The sequence below is a fragment of the Mercenaria mercenaria genome, chromosome 18 (assembly GCF_021730395.1).
Source record: "Mercenaria mercenaria strain notata chromosome 18, MADL_Memer_1, whole genome shotgun sequence".
Taxonomy (NCBI): domain Eukaryota; kingdom Metazoa; phylum Mollusca; class Bivalvia; order Venerida; family Veneridae; genus Mercenaria; species Mercenaria mercenaria.
Window position 1 is genome coordinate 36018023 of NC_069378.1, and position 19426 is coordinate 36037448.

General features: G+C 36.2%; 1 protein-coding gene across 1 annotated transcript in view; it reads right to left on the reverse strand.

Annotated features, from left to right (window-relative positions):
• LOC123538423 (metallophosphoesterase MPPED2-like) overlaps nucleotides 1-19129 on the reverse strand; it is a 38846-nt gene extending 19717 nt beyond the window's left edge. The window contains exons 1-4 of the mRNA XM_045322518.2: nucleotides 18950-19129; nucleotides 10838-11024; nucleotides 7807-7926; nucleotides 5244-5364 (exon numbers count right to left, since the gene is read on the reverse strand). Of these exons, the coding sequence (XP_045178453.2) occupies nucleotides 5244-5364; nucleotides 7807-7926; nucleotides 10838-11024; nucleotides 18950-19096 (575 nt within the window). The 5' untranslated portion in view covers nucleotides 19097-19129. The remainder of the gene's footprint in view (nucleotides 1-5243; nucleotides 5365-7806; nucleotides 7927-10837; nucleotides 11025-18949) is intronic.
• Between the last annotated feature and the right edge of the window lie 297 nt (nucleotides 19130-19426).

The window sequence follows — 19426 nt, forward strand, 5'->3', positions numbered from 1 at the left end:
TAGTTAATCCAGTACACCATTAGCATGTGCATACTGTTTCAATAATGTACCAATGCCATGCTAACCAACATTCCAGTTAACCCAGTACACAATAAGCATGTGCATACAGTTTCAATAATGTACCAATGCCATGCCAACCAACATTCTAGTAAACCCAGTACACCATTAGCATATGCATACAGTTTCAATAATGAATTACTGACATATCAAGCAACATTCTAGTAAACACAGTACACCATTAGCATATGCATACAGTTTCACTAATGTACCAATGCCATGCCAACCAACATTCTAGTAAACCCAGTACACCATTAGCATATGCATACAGTTTCACTAATGTACCAATGCCATGCCAACCAACTATCTAGTAAACCCAGTACTCCAATATTAGCATATGCATACAGTTTCAATAATGAATTACTGACATATCAAGCAACATTCTAGTAAACACAGTACACCATTAGCATATGCATACAGTTTCATTAATGAATTACTGACATATCAAGCAACATTCTAGTTAACTCAGTGCACCATTAGCATGTGCGTACAGTTTCAATAATGACCCACTGACATATCAAGCAACATTCTAGTAAACCCAGTACACCATTAGCATGTGCATACAGTTTCAATAATGTACCAATGCCATGCTAAGCAACATTCAAGTTAACCCAGTACACCATTAGCATATGCATACAGTTTCAATAATGAACTACTGACATATCAAGCAACATTCTAGTTAACTTAGTACACCATTAGCATATGCATACAGTTTCACTAATGTACCAATGCCATGCCAACCAACATTCTAGTAAACCCAGTACACCATTAGGATATGCATACAGTTTCAATTATGAACTACTGACATATCAAGCAACATTCTAGTTAGCCCAGTAAGCCATTAGCATATGCATACAGTTTCACTAATGTACCAATGCCATGCTAAGCAAATTCTAGTAAACCAAGTACACCATTAGCATATGCATACAGTTTCAATAATTAACTACAGACCCGTGTGCGTGTGCATGTGCATTTAACGTCTTTTTCAACAATTTTTCAGTCATATAAACAAAGGTGTCTACTTGTAGCAATGCCCACCTTTATAGTGCTGCCTCACTGTAATATCACGACGTAGACACGTGGCATGATACCCCACCCAGTCACGAACTAGTGACATATCAAGCAACATTCTAGTTAACTCAGTACACCATTAGCATATGCATACAGTTTCAATAATAAACTACTGACATATCAAGCAACATTCTAGTAAACCCAGTACACCATTAGCATATGCATACAGTTTCAATAATGAACTACTGACATATCAAGCAACATTCTAGCTTGCGCTTTGACCTACTGACCTCAAAATTTATAGGGGTCATCAGCTGGTCATGATCAACCTTCCTATGAAGTTTCACGATCCCTGGTGCAAGCGTTCTCAAGTTATTGTCCGGAAACAGTTTAAATGTTCAGGGTCACTCTGACCTTTGAGCTTTTGAACTGAAAATCAATAGGGGTCATTTGCTCGTCATGACCAACCTCCCTATTAAGTTTCGTGATCCTAGGTCCAAGCATTCTGAAGTTATCGTCCACAAAAACGTTTAACAGTTCTGGGTCACTGTGACCTGACCTGTGACTTACCGACCTCAAAATCAATAGGGGTTATCTCATGGTCATGACCAACCTCCCTATCAATTTTCATGATCCTAAGCCCAAGCGTTCTCAAGTTATCATCCGAAAACCGTTTAACTGTTTTGGGTCATTGTGACCTTGACCTTTGACCTACTGACCTCAAAGACGATCTTGACCTGTATTTTATCATGTTACACCTATGTACAAAAAATTTTATGATCCTAGACCCAAGCATTCTCAAGTTATCATCCTGAAACCATTTACTGTTTTGGGTCATTGTGACCTAGACCTGTGTACCAGAAGTTATGATCCTTGGTCAAAGCGTTCTCAAGTTATCATCCAGAAACCGTTTTACTGTTCAGGGTCATTGTGACCTAGACCTTTGACCTACTGACCTCAAAGTCAAACTTGACGTGCATTTTCTGATGTTACCCCTGTGTTAAATTTTTTTTATTTAAATCTGTCTTTCATGAGTTATTGTCCAGAAACCAAGAAAACCAACGGACTGACAGACCAACTGATGACAGACAAGCTCATATACCCCTAAAACTTCGTTTTGTGGGGGTATAATAATAAACCATTGATATGCTAAGGAACAATTTAAGCAAACTCAGTGTACCATTAGCATGCGCATATAATTTCAATCCTATACCAATTAACATATCCAGCAACATTCTTACTAAACCCAGAACAGTATTTGTATGTGCATACAGTTTCAATTATATTCCACTGACATGCCAATCAACAATATAGAAAACCCAGTATATCATAAGCATGAGCATTCAGTTTCAATAATGTACCATTGACATAGGAAGTTACAGACTAAGAAACCCAATACACCATTAATAACAAGAGCAGTCGAAGGACAGCAACACTCGAATATTCAACAGCCTTCTCAATTGAATTAATATTAAAGTTGAACAAGAGCTGTCACTAATGGTGACAAATGCCCCCGCAGCACCTTGACCTTTGACCTGGTGACCCCAAAGTCAGTAGGGGTGGTGTACTCAATAAGTACTATCAGAATGTGAAGTTTGAAGGTCCTGGGTGAAGTGGTTCGCATGTAAAGTGCCTTCATGCAAAAAGTTAATGTTGACCTCTGTGACCTTGACCTTTGACCTGGTGACCCCAAAGTCAGTAGGAGTGGTGTACTCAATAAGTACTATCAGCATGTGAAGTTTGAAGGTCCTGGGTACAGGCTTGTTGCAGTACCAGTAGTACTGCTACCGCAGTACTTCTGAAGCCATTTTAGCAACTACTGGTACTGCTACTGAATTACTTGGTCAAAATTTGGCGACTACTGTTACTGATACTGCATTACTGTCTCAAAAAAGTGGTACTGGTACTGCAGTACTCAACCAGTACTTTGTTTTTTTGTTGTTTTTTCTTCTTTGTTGTTTTGATTTTCAAAAAATTGTACTATTTTATGAATGATTTGAAATATTTAATACTGGCACTGGCAATAACAAATATCAATGAAATGTCATAACTTTATGTTAACATCCCTTAGACATTGTCTGACACTGTGACAAAACAATACAATATACAATAGAAAAAGGTGTTAATAAGAACAACGGATGCATATCACAGATATCTATTATGCACATAAGTGTGGTAATTAACTGTATTGTTATCTTTGCATAAGAATGCTGCCACCCAAAACAAACAAACACACAAGCCTTTGTCTTCAATGAAGTTTGTCAATCATGTTTGTTTTTCAATATTACAGTGCAAGCACAGGGAGGAGTATATGATAACATGTACCAACAAAGCAGGTGACGACCAAAAGACAAAGAAATCCCAACCAGTAATAACATCATATGCTCAATCGATGATCAAATGCAATTCAGAAGCTAAAAATGCATAAAAAGTTAACAAGTGTGTTGAAACTTTAAACATGAATAACTATACATAAAGTGCTGTGTTCAAGGTTAAACAAATACATAAATGATATTCTCGCACTAATGTAATATGCACTAGATTTAAGTTAGAAATAAAATAGCTGAGAAAATGTAATGTTTTATGATGAGTCAGTTTATTGCAAGTACCCATAACAATTGACCTCAAGAAAGTACTGGTACTGGTACTGCATTACTCGTAAAATAAAAGTACTGGTACTGCAGTACACAGACAAAATTTAGTACTGGTACTGGTACTGGTACTGCATAAATGTGCAAGTACTGGTACTGGTACTTCAGTACTATACCCCTAGTACTGCAACAAGCCTGCCTGGGTAGAGTGGTTCGCATGTAAAGTGCCTTCATGCAAAAAGTTAACATTGGCCCCTGTGACCTTAACCTTTGACTTGGTGACTCCAAAGTCAGTAGGGGTGGTGAACTCAATAAGTACTATCAGTATGTGAAGTTTGAAGGTCCTGGGTGCAGTGGTTTGCGAGTAAAGTGCCTTCATGCAAAAAGTTAACGTTGGCCCCTGTGACCTTGACCTTTGACCTGGTGATCCCAAAGTCAGTAGGGGTGGTGTACTCAATAAGTACTATCAGCATGTGAAGTTTGAAGGTCCTGGGTGCAGTGGTTCTCAAGTAAAAGGCCTTTATGCAAAAAGTTAACGTTGGCCCCTGTGACCTTGACCTTTGCCCTGGTGATCCCAAAGTCAGTAGGGGTGGTATACTCAATAAGTACTATCAGCATGTGAAGTTTGAAGGTCCTTGGTGCCTTCATGCAAAAAGTTAACGTTGTGATGAACGAACGAACGAACTAACGAACAAACGGACGGACAGTTGAAAACTAATACTGTGAAATCATTAAATTTCGTGGACATGAAATTTCGTGGTTTTTGTCTAAACGGCAATTTCATGGGGATATGAACTCGTGGATTTCAACTTTTGAACATAAAATGAATGGGAATTTTACCTGTTCGTTTGGATTAAATTTCGTGGATTGACTCAACCACGAAATCCACGAAAATTAGTCCCCCACGAATATTTATGATTTCACAGTATGCCTCCCTTCGGGGGCATAAAAAGAGGCATAATTTTGTAAAATTGAAAAACAGGGTTATGGAACCTGTATAGTGCAAATCAGCTCATGACAATGGACTATTGTGTGAAGTTTCCATCCATTCCCATTAGTGGGTACAGAGATACCAGCTTACATACAAAAATTTAACCAAAAAACTGCTAAGTCAAAAAGGGGCATAATTTTGTAAAAAAAGCAAAAAAGAGTCATGGAACCTAAACACTGCATGTCAGATCATGACAGTGAACATGTGTGTGAAGTTTCAATCCATTCCCATTAGTGGGTACTGAGAGATATAAAACCTTTATCCAAAAATTACTAAGTCGAAAAAGGAGTATAATTTTGTAAAAAAGCAAAACAGAGTTATGGAACCTGTGCAATGAAAGTCAGTTTATCACAGTGAATAAGTGTGTGAAGTTTCAATCCATTCCCTCAAGCAGTTACCGAGATACCAGCTTACATACAAAAACTTAACCAAATCAGGATGCCGACGCCGACGCATGAGTGAGTCCAATAGCTCTACCTATTCTTTGAATAGGCCGACGCAGATGCCGACGCCGATGCATGAGTGAGTCCAATAGCTCTACCTATTCTTTGCATAGTCCAGCTTAAAACTAAAGCAAATGATGATATATTTACCATGGTGAACCATAGATATGAACCCCACATACATCAATGCCAGCATCTTCCAGATATACACAGTTTGTCAGCAGTTCTTTTACATGCTGTACATTATATGTTTCCAGTAACTGCTCAAAACCTGAATTATAGTATATTTGTGTATGCAAAACCTGTTATAAACAATACAAGATTACTCTAACATTAAATCATTACAAATATAAACAATTCTAAGAAATCCATCATATATCAAATGCATAAATGAAAATACACTTGTAAACAAGAGAGTCTAGATGGCTCTAGACTGCTCACCTGAATTTCAGAGCTGGAATATGCAAGAGTGTGTGCTACTTTGGAAAAGGACAATAATATACTCCAGGTGTAGAAAGCTCCAGAGATAGTAGAAGTTAATTACATAGATCAGTTTGACAGATGACAAACAGTTCAAACAGCATATGATTCTTCAGTCTTTAAAATTGGATGGAAAAAAGCACACACATACAATTGCAGCAGGCTGGGGCTATTTTGGAAAGTATTCTGAAATAGTTCTATATTTACTTTTTGGGGCCCTAACAAGTGGCAAAGTGCCCCCACTGGCATAAAATAAAGAGAGAACCTTATACAATCTACAGACCGAGTTTGATTAAGATACATCCAGCAGTTCATGAGAAGAAGTTGTTAACGGTGATTCTGTTTTTAGCTCAAGTGGCCCCTGCAAGGGCCCAAGCTCCTTTAAATAAACTTTAGGAAAGGACCCTATAATGATTCTAAGATCAATGTTGATGAAGATCCATCAAGTGGCTCATGAGAAAAAGTTGATTAAAGGAATTTCTATTTTTAGCTCGAGCAGTCCCTTAAAAGAAGCCACTCAGTCCCATTTGAACATATTTGGGAGAGAACCATATAATGATCATACAGACAAAGTTTAATGAAGATCTATCAAGCAGTTCATGAGAATAAGTCATTTAAATGTTTTTTTTTCTATTTTAGCTGTGGAAGAGGGCTAAGTCAGGAAGCTGTCTACCAAGTGTTGTGCAATTCTAATAAGTAGTTTCAGAGGAGATGTCATCTGAAGAAAAGAGCTCGTAGAACATGAAATGCTCCCCTTTATGCATTCAGTAACTACACAAGGAACAGAAATTATTTTGTCACTGTACACTGGACATTTGACATACTGACCTCAAATCAATAATTATGAGTCATTTACAAGTCATAAATGATCTCCATATCAAATGTGATCTTAGACCAAAGCATTCTCTAGTTATTTGTCAAAAAAAGTGTTACCTTGACCTTTGACCTACTGATCTCAAAGTCAATAGGGGTCTTCTGCTGGTCATGATCAACCTCCCTGTCAACTTTCATTATCTTAGGCCCAAGCGTTCTTGAGTTATCATCCAGAAACTGATTGGTATACGGACCCATCAACAGACAAACTGGCCGACATCTGCAAAACAATATACTCCTCCTTCTTCGAAGAGGGGCATAAAAAGTGTTGATGGACGAACGAACGAACAGATGACTGACTGTGAGCAATCACAAGAGCTTCATGATCCTAGGCCCAAGCATACTCAAGTTATTGTTTGGAAACGGTTTAACTGTTCCGGGTCACTTTGACCTTGACCTTTGAACTTCTGATCTCAAAATCAATTGTTATTACTATTATATACCACATTTATATAGCACTCTTTTCATATAAAAAATATGTTCAAAAGTGCTTTATATAAAAGCATCTATATAATGTTCAATCAAAAATGGTAACTGAACTATTACAGAATTAATTTAAAATTACCTTAAGGTAATAAGATACATAGCATTTTAAAGTAAGGTAAGCAGATTAAACTCCTAATTAAAACAACAACAACAAAACAGTTAAATATACACAAAGTGTAAAATATTACATCACAATTCAAAATATATATTATACATTATTTTGTCAAATCAACACCGGTCATCTGCTGGACATGATCAATCTCCCTATTATAATTTCGTGATCCTGGGCAAAAGCGTTCTCAAGTTATCATCCAGAAATGGTTTAACTGTTCCAGGTCATGGTGACCTTGACCTTTGACCTACTGACCTCAAAATCAAGAGGGGTTATCTGCTGCTAATGATCAACCTCCCCATTAAGTTTTGTGATCCTAGGCCCAAGAGTTCTTAAGTTATCATGCCAAAACCGTTTAATTATTCCAGGTTACTGTGACCTTGACCTTTGACCTACTTATCTCAAAATCAATAGGGGTTATCTGCTGGTCACGATCAACTTCCCTGTCAATTTTCAAGATCCTAGGCCCAAGCGTTCTTGAGTTATCATCCAAAAACTGATTGGTATACGGACCCACTGACCGACAATCCGGCTGACATCTGCAAAACAATATACCCCTACTTCTTCAAAGGGGGGCATAAAAAAGGGTCGACGGATGAAAGAATGAACAGATGACTGACTGTGAGTAATCACAAGAGCTCACCCTGAGCACTTCATGCTCATATGTGCTCAAAATGTGTACATATATCAAACCTCCACATATGACACTTTAAATGAAAAAGATTCAGTTAACTTACTGAGAAATATTAATGACAATGATACCTTTTTCAGACACTCCAAAGTTCCTTCTGAGATAATCTCGTCGGTTGTTTACCATCTCATCATCAAAAGTAAGGTCATGATTCCCTGCTATCACTATTTTTACTTGATGTGACAGTGAACCTTAAAATATATATTACCTATTTAGTTACTTCAGATGACTAAAAACCTAACAATAGACTTGCTTCATGTTGTTAATATCACATGCTTGCCTACATTCCACATCCCAAACAAGCAACAGTTTTGATCAAAAGTTATCCAAGAAGCATTAATTCTGTCTAACTGTTTTAAAAGCAACCCAATAATTCTGTTAAAGATTTCCATAAAGGTTGAACTGTGCCCACCACCTGCTGGCTACATAGTTAACTGTGCCCACCATCTGCTGGCTACATAGTTAACTGTGCCCACCACCTGCTGGCTACATATTTAAACTGTGCCAACCACCTGCTGGCTACATAGTTAATTTGTGCCCACCACCTGCTGGCTACATAGTTAAACTGTGCCCACCACCTGCTGGCTACATGGTTAAACTGTGCCCACCACCTGCTGGCTACATAGTTAAACTGTGCCTACCACCTGCTGGCTAGATACTTTTACAAATTGACATCACTTAAACAAGTTTGACAGAGGGTCCCTCAAGGAACATTTCTGAAAGAATTTTGAAATCAGACTAGTGGTTATTGATTGCTTCAACCAAGAAATATTAGAAAGATATAAAAGGCCATAATTTTGACAAAATATAAGAGAGAGTTATCACTCTTGACCTTATTACTAACCTAATGACAATAAAAAAGTATATAAAGTTAAAGCTCTAATTGTATCTAAGAAAAGTTAACCTATTCTAAGTACATCTTCAGGACCATAATTATTACAAAGTGCAAATCAGAGTTATGGTTCTTTGTCTGCAAACTGACTTTATGATTATAAACAAGTTTCTGTTGCTCTTACAGCATTCAAGTAAACTTGACCTATGGAAAAAAACAAGCAATATATTAAGGGTATTTTTTGTACAAAATGGGCCATCATTCTGATAAAATGCATGTGAAAACAAGAGCTCGTCGAACACGAAATGCCCCCCTTGATGCATTCAGTAATTGCACAAGGAACAGAAATTATATGCTCACTGTAAACAAAAGTTCTACTGTTCTGGTCCAATCTGACCTTGACCTTTAACCTATTAACCTCACAAGAGATCACAGAGTGATCTTAGCACCGACCACTGAGTCATTTTTGAATGTTCAAATTTCAAGACTTAGCTCAAGATCAAAATCAAGGTCAAATTTCATTTTGGTACAAAACACTGTGCATGTGGTCCAAATTTGAAAGCTGTGGCTTGAGAAATGTGAAAGTAGGTCACTAGATCAATTTCAAGGTCAAAGTGCATAGACAGAACTATGCATGTGCATCAAATTTGGAGGCTGTAGCTTGAGAAATGTGAAAGTAGACACTAGGTAAAAATCAATGTCAAATTTCAATTCAGAACACAAAAATATGCAAGCAGTCCAAATTTGAAGCCTGTAGCTTCAGAAATGTGAAAGTAGGTCACTAGGTCAATCTCAAGATCAAAGTTCATTTCGGTACACAAAGCTACGCATGTGGTCCAAATTTGAAGGCTGTAGCTTGAGAAATGTGAAAGTAGGTCACCAGGTCAAAATCGAGGTCAAATTTTATTTTGGAACACAAAACTATGTATGTGGTCCAAGCCTGTACCTTCAAATATGTGAAAGTAGGTCAATAACAAGGTCAGAGTTCATTTCGGTACACAAATCTATGCATGTGGTCCAAATTTGAAGGCTGTAGCTTGAGAAATGTGAAAGTAGGTCACTAGGTCAAGATCAAGGCCAACTCATGTCAAGGTTCATCTTCCCACTTAAAACAATACATGTGGTCCAAATTTGAATGATGTAGGTTATAAACATGAAGATTCTAACTTTTTCCCTATATAAGTCTATATGAACCATGAGATCCCCGGGGTGGGGCCATATTTGACCCTAGAGGGATAATTTGAACAAACTTGGTAGAGAACCACTAGATGACTATATTACAAATATCAAAGCCCTAATCTTTGTGGTTTGGACAAGAAGATTTTCAAAGTTTTTTCCTATATAAGTCTATGTAAACCCTGTGGGCCCCGGGGTGGGGCCATATTTGACCCCAGGGAAATAATCTGAACAATGTTAGTAGAGGACCACTAGATTTTGCTACATACCAAATATCAAAGCCCTAGGCCTTGAGGTTTTGGACAAGAAGATCAGAAACCGTTAAACTGTTCCTGGCAAATTTGACCTTGACCTTTGACCTAATGACCTCAAAATCAATTGGGGTCATCTACTGGTCACGACCAACCTAACCATCAATTTTCTTGATAATAGGCCTAAGCGTTCTTGAGATATTGCCTGGAAACCATTTTACTGTTCCTGGTCACTGTGACCTTGACCTTTAACATACTGACCTCAAAATCAATAGGGGTCATCTGCTGGTCATGACCAATTTTCCTACTAATATTCATGATCCTAGGCCCAAGCCTTCTTGAGTTATCATCCGGAAACCGTTTTACTAATCAGGGTCACTGTGACCTTGACCTTTGACATACTGACCTCAAAATCAATATGGGTCATCTGCTGGTATGACCAACCTCCCTTACAACTTTCATGTTCCTAGGCCCAAGTGTTCTTGAGTTATCATCCGGAAACCGTTTTACTAATCAGGTCACTGTGACCTTGACCTTTGACATACAGATCTCAAAATCAATAGGGGTCATCTGCTGGTGATGACCAACCTCCATATCAACTTTCATGATTCTAGGCCCAAGCATTCTTGACTTATCATCCGGAAACGGATTGGTCTACATACCGACCGACCGACATCTGCAAAACAATATACCCCTCCTTCTTCGAAGGGGGGCATAAAAATGTTCATGGTCTACTTACTTATCTAATGATCATAAACAAGTGTCTTTCAAACACTGCTCCATACCTAGAAAATTGTTAAAGACTGTACCATACCTAGAAAATTGTTAAAGACTGTACCATACCTAGAAAAGCATTAAATTTCTTCACTTCATTTGCCAGTCCAACATTTGTGAAATCTCCAGCATGTATGAGGATATCTCCATCAGGAACTATCTTTGGTACAGCCTCAATCTTTGTATGTGTATCAGATATGCAAACAACCCTCAGCTTATCTACAGATATGGGGGTGTCTGGCGACAGAGGAACTACCTACAAAATATTAAATACATGTAGTCTGTTCAAAAGATACTTGAGTAAATATCAGATGGAACGAAAAACACTGAGTTATGTAACTTTCCTTGAACATCAACAAACTACTATAATATGAGCAATGAATTTAAGGTCAGAAAAAAGAGCTGTCACCAATGGTGACAAATGATATTATGCCAGTACAAATTGTGTGTTAGTTTGATTAAAGTTGATTGCAAAACGTGGTCTCTATCGTGTTCACAAGGAAATTGTGAACGGATGGACGACAGACGGACAGACGATGGGTGATCACAAAAGCTCACCCTGTCACTAAGTGACAGGTGAGCTAACAACAGTATATATAATTATGTTTATTAACTTCTCAACTTAAAGTTTAAACTGACTTCTCATAACTGATTTATCCAGTAATGGCATGTTAACAATCTTCACGCCTTTACTGAGAAATAGTGAGTTAGGTAGAGGTCAGTGTTGTTATATTTTCTGGTCCTTTGGGATCATGGAGTCCATTCAACAGTCAGGGGTGTAACTGTTTTAAGTTATGTAACCTATTTCAGTTACTTTTTCAACATAATTCAAGCATTTTATAACCTGTATTAGTTATAAATTATAGTTAACTCAGGTAAGTTATTAAAAAAAAGTCTTTTTGCTGTTCTCACAAAGTGACCTTTAAAGTGAAATTAGTAGCAAACTGTGGTTAATCCAATTCTCTTTTAGTCTGATCATGACCTGATAAGCATAATGGGATGTTAAGAGTTTTATAGCTTTAAAACTTATGCGTAAAACTTTATCAGCCCTGTGTAAAAAATTTTACTGCATAGCTGGAAAGATAAAAGTTCAGGGATTCAGGAAATAATTGCATTAGTCTCATTCAAGATGAGGAATTGACACAAGTTATGAAAGTATAAGCAATAACTCAAATGGGTTATAAACTGTGATAACTTGAAACAGTTACACCCCTGACTGTTCAATAGATTCAGTGTAATAGAGTTCCGCTTAAGCCAGTGCTAGGGGGCGTGAGAGGTGTTGCACGTTTTATTACCTCTCATGAACAGAATCAAACCGAGTCTGCTTTAATTCTTTTTGGTTGCATTCTATGCTTCCAAAGGATCTTTTTACAGATTTTATTCTACATTTGTATGCATTAATGAATTCACCAATGTAATAACTTGTGGTTTTCTTCCAGCTGTACTTAACACTGTCCCATGGTGCCCAATTGCATGTGTCCCATCGAGCCGAAACCCAAACACCCTTACATTTTCAGAAAAATATGAAGGTCATCTGCTTCACTGGGATTAAACATTTTGCAAAATTATCAATCAATGTGTGCTTTATAAACAGTGATATAGAAATGATTTCAAAGAGTTCACTGCAGAAATTTAAGAGACAATAGATCTATCTGGAATTAAGTTTTTTACTCTGAGTAGTTAAAAAATGAAAAAACTCAACTGAAGTTTTATTTTAAATCCTCCCACCTTCAAACTCGGTATAGAAAAACAGCTTGAGAAAGGCAAGATTTTTCGCCATCATTTTCCAGAAAAAAAGTTACATCTGATGTCCCAGATTGTAGGACATTTGCCCCCCAGGACATTTGCCCCCCAATGAAAAAATGTACTACTGGACATTTGCCCCCCAGTTGAAATGGCAGATAGGACATTTGCCCCCCACTTCTTATTTTTAGAATGGACATTTGCCCCCAATATTTTTGTCCTATGTGTCAGTAGATATACTGTGTTTTATGTTGTTTAATTATCAAAATTACTGTAAAAGGCAGTTTTCAGTAAAAAAAGGTATTTTATTGATAAAAATTTGATGAATATGTTAATTACATTCTGGTGTTAAGGTAAATAATAGCCTTTTATTAAGTGTTAAAAGTGCTCATAACAATGTTATAATTTTTTAATTTGTGCAATGTTTTTAACACTCAGACTTTTTAATTTGGCAATTATCTACTAGAAAGATGTAAGAAACAAAGACAATGTTATCTACAATATGATAATTATCTTCTACTAAGTTCTTAAAAAAATCACTAGGGGACAAAAATATTGGGGGGCAAATGTCCATTTCAGAAATAAGCACTGGGGGGCAAATGTCCTATCTACCATTTCAACTAGGGGGCAAATGTCCAGCAGTCCACTTTTTTATTGGGGGGCAAATCTCCTGGGGGGCAAATGTCCGGATCCCGATGTCCCATGGTGCCCCGGTCTCCCCTACTTCAGTTTCCTGTGACTTACTTATGTATTCAAAACAACGAGAAAAATACGAAAACAAATTTTTAAAAATCATGACCCCTAGCCACTGACTGACTGGCTTAAACAATATCAAGTCAAAACGTCCCCTAGTCAAAACGTCCCCTAGTCGAAACACCCCCCATTTTGGTCAAAACGTCCCCCATTCAGTTTAGAATTTGGTCAAAACACCCCCTAATATTTTTTGTAATATTCTTAATTCTTTTTAATTAATTCATATATATTTTATTATCTTTTCAACTTGAAACTTAACTTCTTAAGGATTATGTATTAATAATACACAAAACTGATTTATTAGCACCTAAAATAATGCAATCAACACCTATCAACTATACATGGTTATTCCATAATTTAGCTCTGGGCTTAATATTGATAGGTGTCATAAACCCATTAATCACCAGTAATAAGGTGTGAACATTTGTGAAGGGAAAATCTTTTCTTCTATACCCATACACATTTAACCCTTTGTCATGTATTTGCAGAATATATTTTAAATATTTGTTTTCTCAGAAACTATATTCCAAGTGATTGCAAAGTATTTGCATCAGACTTTCGCAAACAGTCTGCAAAACGTATCACACTGAAGCAAAGGGTTTGCAAATAAACACTTAGATAAATTACAGACTGCAAAGGTTTTGCAAATAAATACTTTATTAAATTAGCAGACAGCAAAGCATCTGCAAACAAACACTTAGCTCATTTACTTAGCAAAGGTATTGCAAATAAACACTTTGTACAGAAATGAAAGAGCAAAGCATTTGCAAATAGTTAACACAGATGAATTTGCTTTCCTAGCTGGTAGACTCTAGGTACAGGAAGTAATTAACCATTCTGTTTTCTGATTGGTCTATATTCAAATGGCAGGATTTTTGAAAATATTGTGAGGAAATGTTTACATATCAGTTAGTAGAAATATTTTGGTGATGCAAACTTGTGTTAAACAGATTATATAATATTCTAATTATTTTTTTCTGGATATAAACTTTGTTGAATAAGGATAATGCAATACCATGTTGTTAAGCAATAAGACTTCCAAGAACCAGAGAATATTGCAGCATGTAGAAAGGTAATGTTAATCAAAACACTTTTTACTCAAGCAATTGTTGAAACTTACATTATTACATGATTTTAGTTATTGTTACTGAATGATCACTGAAATGATTGACTTTTAATATTTATTTAAACTGCAAAATTTTAATGGTTTTGTGAATTTACATCTGTTTTTCAGATATTAAACAAAATCCTTTTCTTTGAACCTCAGAAATTCATTTTATGCTGTTTGTTACGTATTTGCGAATACTTTGCATATTATTTGCATGCAAGTTGCAAATACTTTGCTATCACTTTGCGATTACTTTGCTATCAGTTTGCGATTTATTTGCCGAAGTTTCAGCTGCGAATTCTAAATTGTTTGCGAAGTATTTGCATTCTGTGTGCGTTGTGTATATTTGCAAAAGCTTTGCAGAATAGTTGCACGTTTCGTTCCATTTCTACTCCTCTGCGGAATATATTCAGCAATCATGTGCTGCAACTGTTCTGCAAAGGTTATGGCAAATATTTGGCAAAGATAAAAAGTATATTCTGCAAAGGCCTTGTTTTTGCATGGGTACAATCAAAATTTGTGTAGAATGAACAAAATCCTGATCAGAGTTATAACTTTATTTATAAAACATAAATAAAACATCAGAACAGTCACAACTGCATATTTACTAAGTAAAAATAACATATCAAACTATTCATTCACTGTTTATCTTTTTTAGCTAGGAACTCACAGACATACCCCCTGCGCGGTAGCTGTAAAAGACATAAGAACTATTTATAGGAGACAGAAATCACAAATTGTGCATAAGGTTCAACCATCTGTGCCAGACTGCCAGCCTAGAAAAGTCGTCAAAATGTAGGATTGTAGGACATTTGCCCCCCAGGACATTTGCCCCCCAGTTGAAATGGCAGATGGGACATTTGCCCCCCACTTCTTATTTTTAGAATGGACATTTGCCCCCCAATATTTTTGTCCTATGTGCCAGTAGATATATTGTGTTTTATGTTGTTTAATTATCAAAATTACTCTAAAAGGCAATTTTCTGTAAAACAAAGTATTTTATTGATAAAAATTTGATGAATATGTTAATTACATTCAGGTGTTAAGGTAAATAATAGCCTATTATTGAGTGATAAAAGAACTCATAACAATGTTATAATTTTTTGATTTGTGCAATGTTTCTAACACTCAAACTTGTTAATTTGGCAATTATCTACTAGAAAGATGTAAGAAACAAAGACATTGTTATCTACAATATGATAATTATCTTCTACTAAGTTTCTAAAAAATCACTAGGGGACAAAAATAATGGGGGGCAAATGTCCGTTTCAGAAATAAGGACTGGGGGGCAAATGTCCTATCTACCATTTCATCTGGGGGGGGCAAATGTCCAGCAGTCCACATTTTTATTGGGGGGCAAATGTCCTGGGGGGCAAATGTCCGGATCCCCATAGATATACGTATTTATAATTAAAAAAAACATTTTTATTAAATTATTTTATATTTAAAGTATTAAAAGTTTGAAGTCAAATCATAGTGATGAACCCAAATATTACAATGAACAAGCTGTCGGTAGAATATTTTGTTATCTTAATTTTGATTTTTTGTCACTAATACAGGTTTCCTCATGGAACGGCCCATATTTCTTCATTATATCATGATTTCTTGTAAAATGATTAAAATCATCTTGTTTGACAAAATGACCATCTCAAACGTATTTTAGAATGTTGAAACTTCAATATGCTTGCTGCAGTAAAGACCAATCTTTTTTTTTCTTTCTTTATAATTGATAATGACGCCTTAATATGTAACTTTAATACATTGAATATTTGATCAGAAAAATATATGAATTCCCCCACCATCTGTAGCAAATTTTGATCATGTATGACATCATTAACGCTTGAATTTGATATTGTTTAAACTTGTGCATCTATCTTTATGTTTACTACTGGATATATACTGTTATGAATAACTTTATTAGAAAATCCCCATATTGTATATGTAAATGTATACCTGGGTAGTAATAAAGAAATCTGCCTGTCTGTCTGTCTTTTAATTCTGGTACTTGTAAATAAATATTTATCATTTATTTCTCATTTGTTTTTACTAATCAATTCAATACATACAGAATCTCTTGATTGAATTAACACCTATTGTAATCTGTTCCTGTTATAACACATTATCACCTCTGATTGGATTAACTTGACAATGCATTGATTAATTGTATATTTGAATTTGTTTGCTTTTCATTATGTGATTATGATCTGTATATTGTTTTTTCTTTCTGGCCAAATTTTCAATATTTTATAAAATGAAATGAAGATATTATTAAATGGTAAAAGGTAGTTAATCAGATTTTGACAGAAAATTTCATATTTGCTAAACAAGTAGTTAGACAATTTGGAATATAAGTATTCCACAAAAGGGGAAACGGACAAAATCCCCCCTGCTATTTTTAATCTACCTGGACAAAATCCCCCCTGTGAAAATAACAGGTAGGACAAAATCGATTGTAGGACATTTGCCCCCCAGGACATTTGCCCCCCAATGAAAAAATGAACTGCTGGACATTTGCCCCCCAGTTGAAATGGCAGATAGGACATTTGCCCCCCATGGCTTATTTTTGGAATGGACATTTGCCCCCCAATATTTTTGTCCAATATGCCAGTATATATAACTGAATTTTTTGTTGTTTTATTATCAAAATTACTCAAAAAGGCAATTTTCAGTAAAAAAAACTGTTTTATTAATAATAATTTGATAAATATGTTAATTACTTTTAGGTGTTAAGATAAATAATAGCATATTATTGAGTAATAAAAGTGCTCATAACAGCGTTATAATTTCTTAATTAGTGCAATGTTTTTAACACTCAAACTTGTTAATTTGGCTATTTTCTACTACAAAATTGTATAAAACAAAGATATTGTACCCTAGAATATGATGAATGTCTTGTACGAAGTTCCTAAAAAGTCACTGGGGGACAAAAATATTGGGGGGCAAATGTCCGTTTCAAAAATAAGCACTGGGGGGCAAATGTCCTATCTATCATTTCAACTGGGGGGCAAATGTCCAGCAGTCCACTTTTTCATTGGGGGGCAAATGTCCTGGGGGGCAAATGTCCGGATCCCGACAAAATCCCCCCTGTGATGCTTCAGTTTCATGTTTATATGCATTGCTACCTTCTAAGGAACAATCAGTCTATGAAGAAACTTTATCAGCACTTTTAGATGTATGCTTAGTCAAGAACTTAAGACCAAACCCTGTGACAGTTGTGTGTGATTATGAACATGCCATACATAATGCTGTTAAGTCAGTCTTAGGTGATCATATTAACATTCAGGGTTGTTTTTACCATTTAACACAAAGCACATGGCGTAAGATACAGGCTGAAGGATTACAGACCATCTATTCTGCACAAGAGGATGTAAAGCACTTTTGTGGGATGATAGATGGTCTGGCATTCCTGCCTGTATCTGATGTCAGTGCTGGTATGACAGTACTAAGCGAATCAGTTCCTGATTGTTTGCAGGGCATTTTAGATTATTTTGATTGTACTTATGTGTCAGGTGGATTCAGAGCTGTCCGTGGTGCCAATGGAATCCTAAGATTCAGAAGAACCCAACCTAGATTCCCATTAGAAACATGGAATGTACATCAATCTACAATGGAAGACAGACACAGAACCAACAACTTATGTGAGTCTGGGAACAATTCATTCCGTGTGCTAGTTGGACACAGTAATCCAAGTATGTGGACTGTGATAAACTGCCTGCAGAAAGACAATTGTCTGGTAGAGACTGAACTGGAAAGAGTTAAGATTGGTGAACCAACAACCAAACAAAGGAAAAAGAACACAGCAGCTCATCAGACGAAGCTTAAGACACACGGAATGAATTGTTCCCAGACTCACATAAGTTGTTGGTTCTGTGTCTGTCTTCCATTGTAGATTGATGTACCTTGTCGCACCTCAAATTACTGGCGTGCGCTGTATGACGTCATCCCCCACGACACACAATATTTACTTTTAGCGGTGCGGATATTTGAAGGTAATTTTCTCTTGAAATACTTACATTCACACACTGTTGTTTACAACTGGCCATCAAAGCGTTCGTCTGCTTCGATCATGTTCATTCCAGTAAAAATCACGATCATAAAGCGGTTTCTAACGGTGTCCGAATTATTAAGCACTGTCCGGATTTAGGCACTGGACCAGTAATTAAAATCTATGCATGTAAAACAATATAATGAACATTGTAATTTAATAATGTTTACCAAATTAACTTAAATAATATGTACATTGTATTTACATATATAATTTCTAAAGGGGATGTTTTGACCTGGTAATTTTTGGAAGGGGGGTGTTTTGACCAGAAAAGGGGGACGTTTTGACCAAAATTGGGGGGTTTTGACTAGGGGACGTTTTGACTAACATCCCCTAAAACTAACAGACTTTCCATGACTGTGTACTGCCTCCATTATTTTGGTCCTATAAAGTTTTGACGTTTAGACTGCCCCTTCACAAATATAATTTATATTATAAAACAATCTAAACGTGAATCAGTTCTAAAAATAGAAAATATGGAGATCTCTCCTATTAGCTGATTAGTAAGGACGACTATTTCCACCATAGTTACCTTGTTTACAGTTTGTTTTACTGAAATTTCTGACCAAGCTTTTGTTGGATGATTTGTGTTTTTGTAAACTTTGATAGATCCAACGTCTTCCATTCCAGAATTTCCACTAAAAAACCAACCTGCTACTCTGTGAACAATGTTAGTCATCCGTTTGTTTATTTCCTACAAATGGAGGAAACAATTTTCAGGGAAGTAACCGGATACTGGCACGTAAATCAAAGTAAGGGAGGCAAATATGCAGTTTTGTTTCTTCGCTATCTTACAGGAACGTAGGATAAATATTTCCTTCATAAATGTATGTCAAGGGCGTAGCGCCCATTGCGCACAGTACGCACGTGCGTAATGTAAAAAATTCCAGGTATGTTTGTTGCCATAACAAGAGTTACGTGCCAGTAATCGGTTACATAGTTCTCAAAGGGTTAAACTCGGTAAAATTACTAGTGAATGGCAAGAAATACTTAAAGGTGTCCCTCAAGG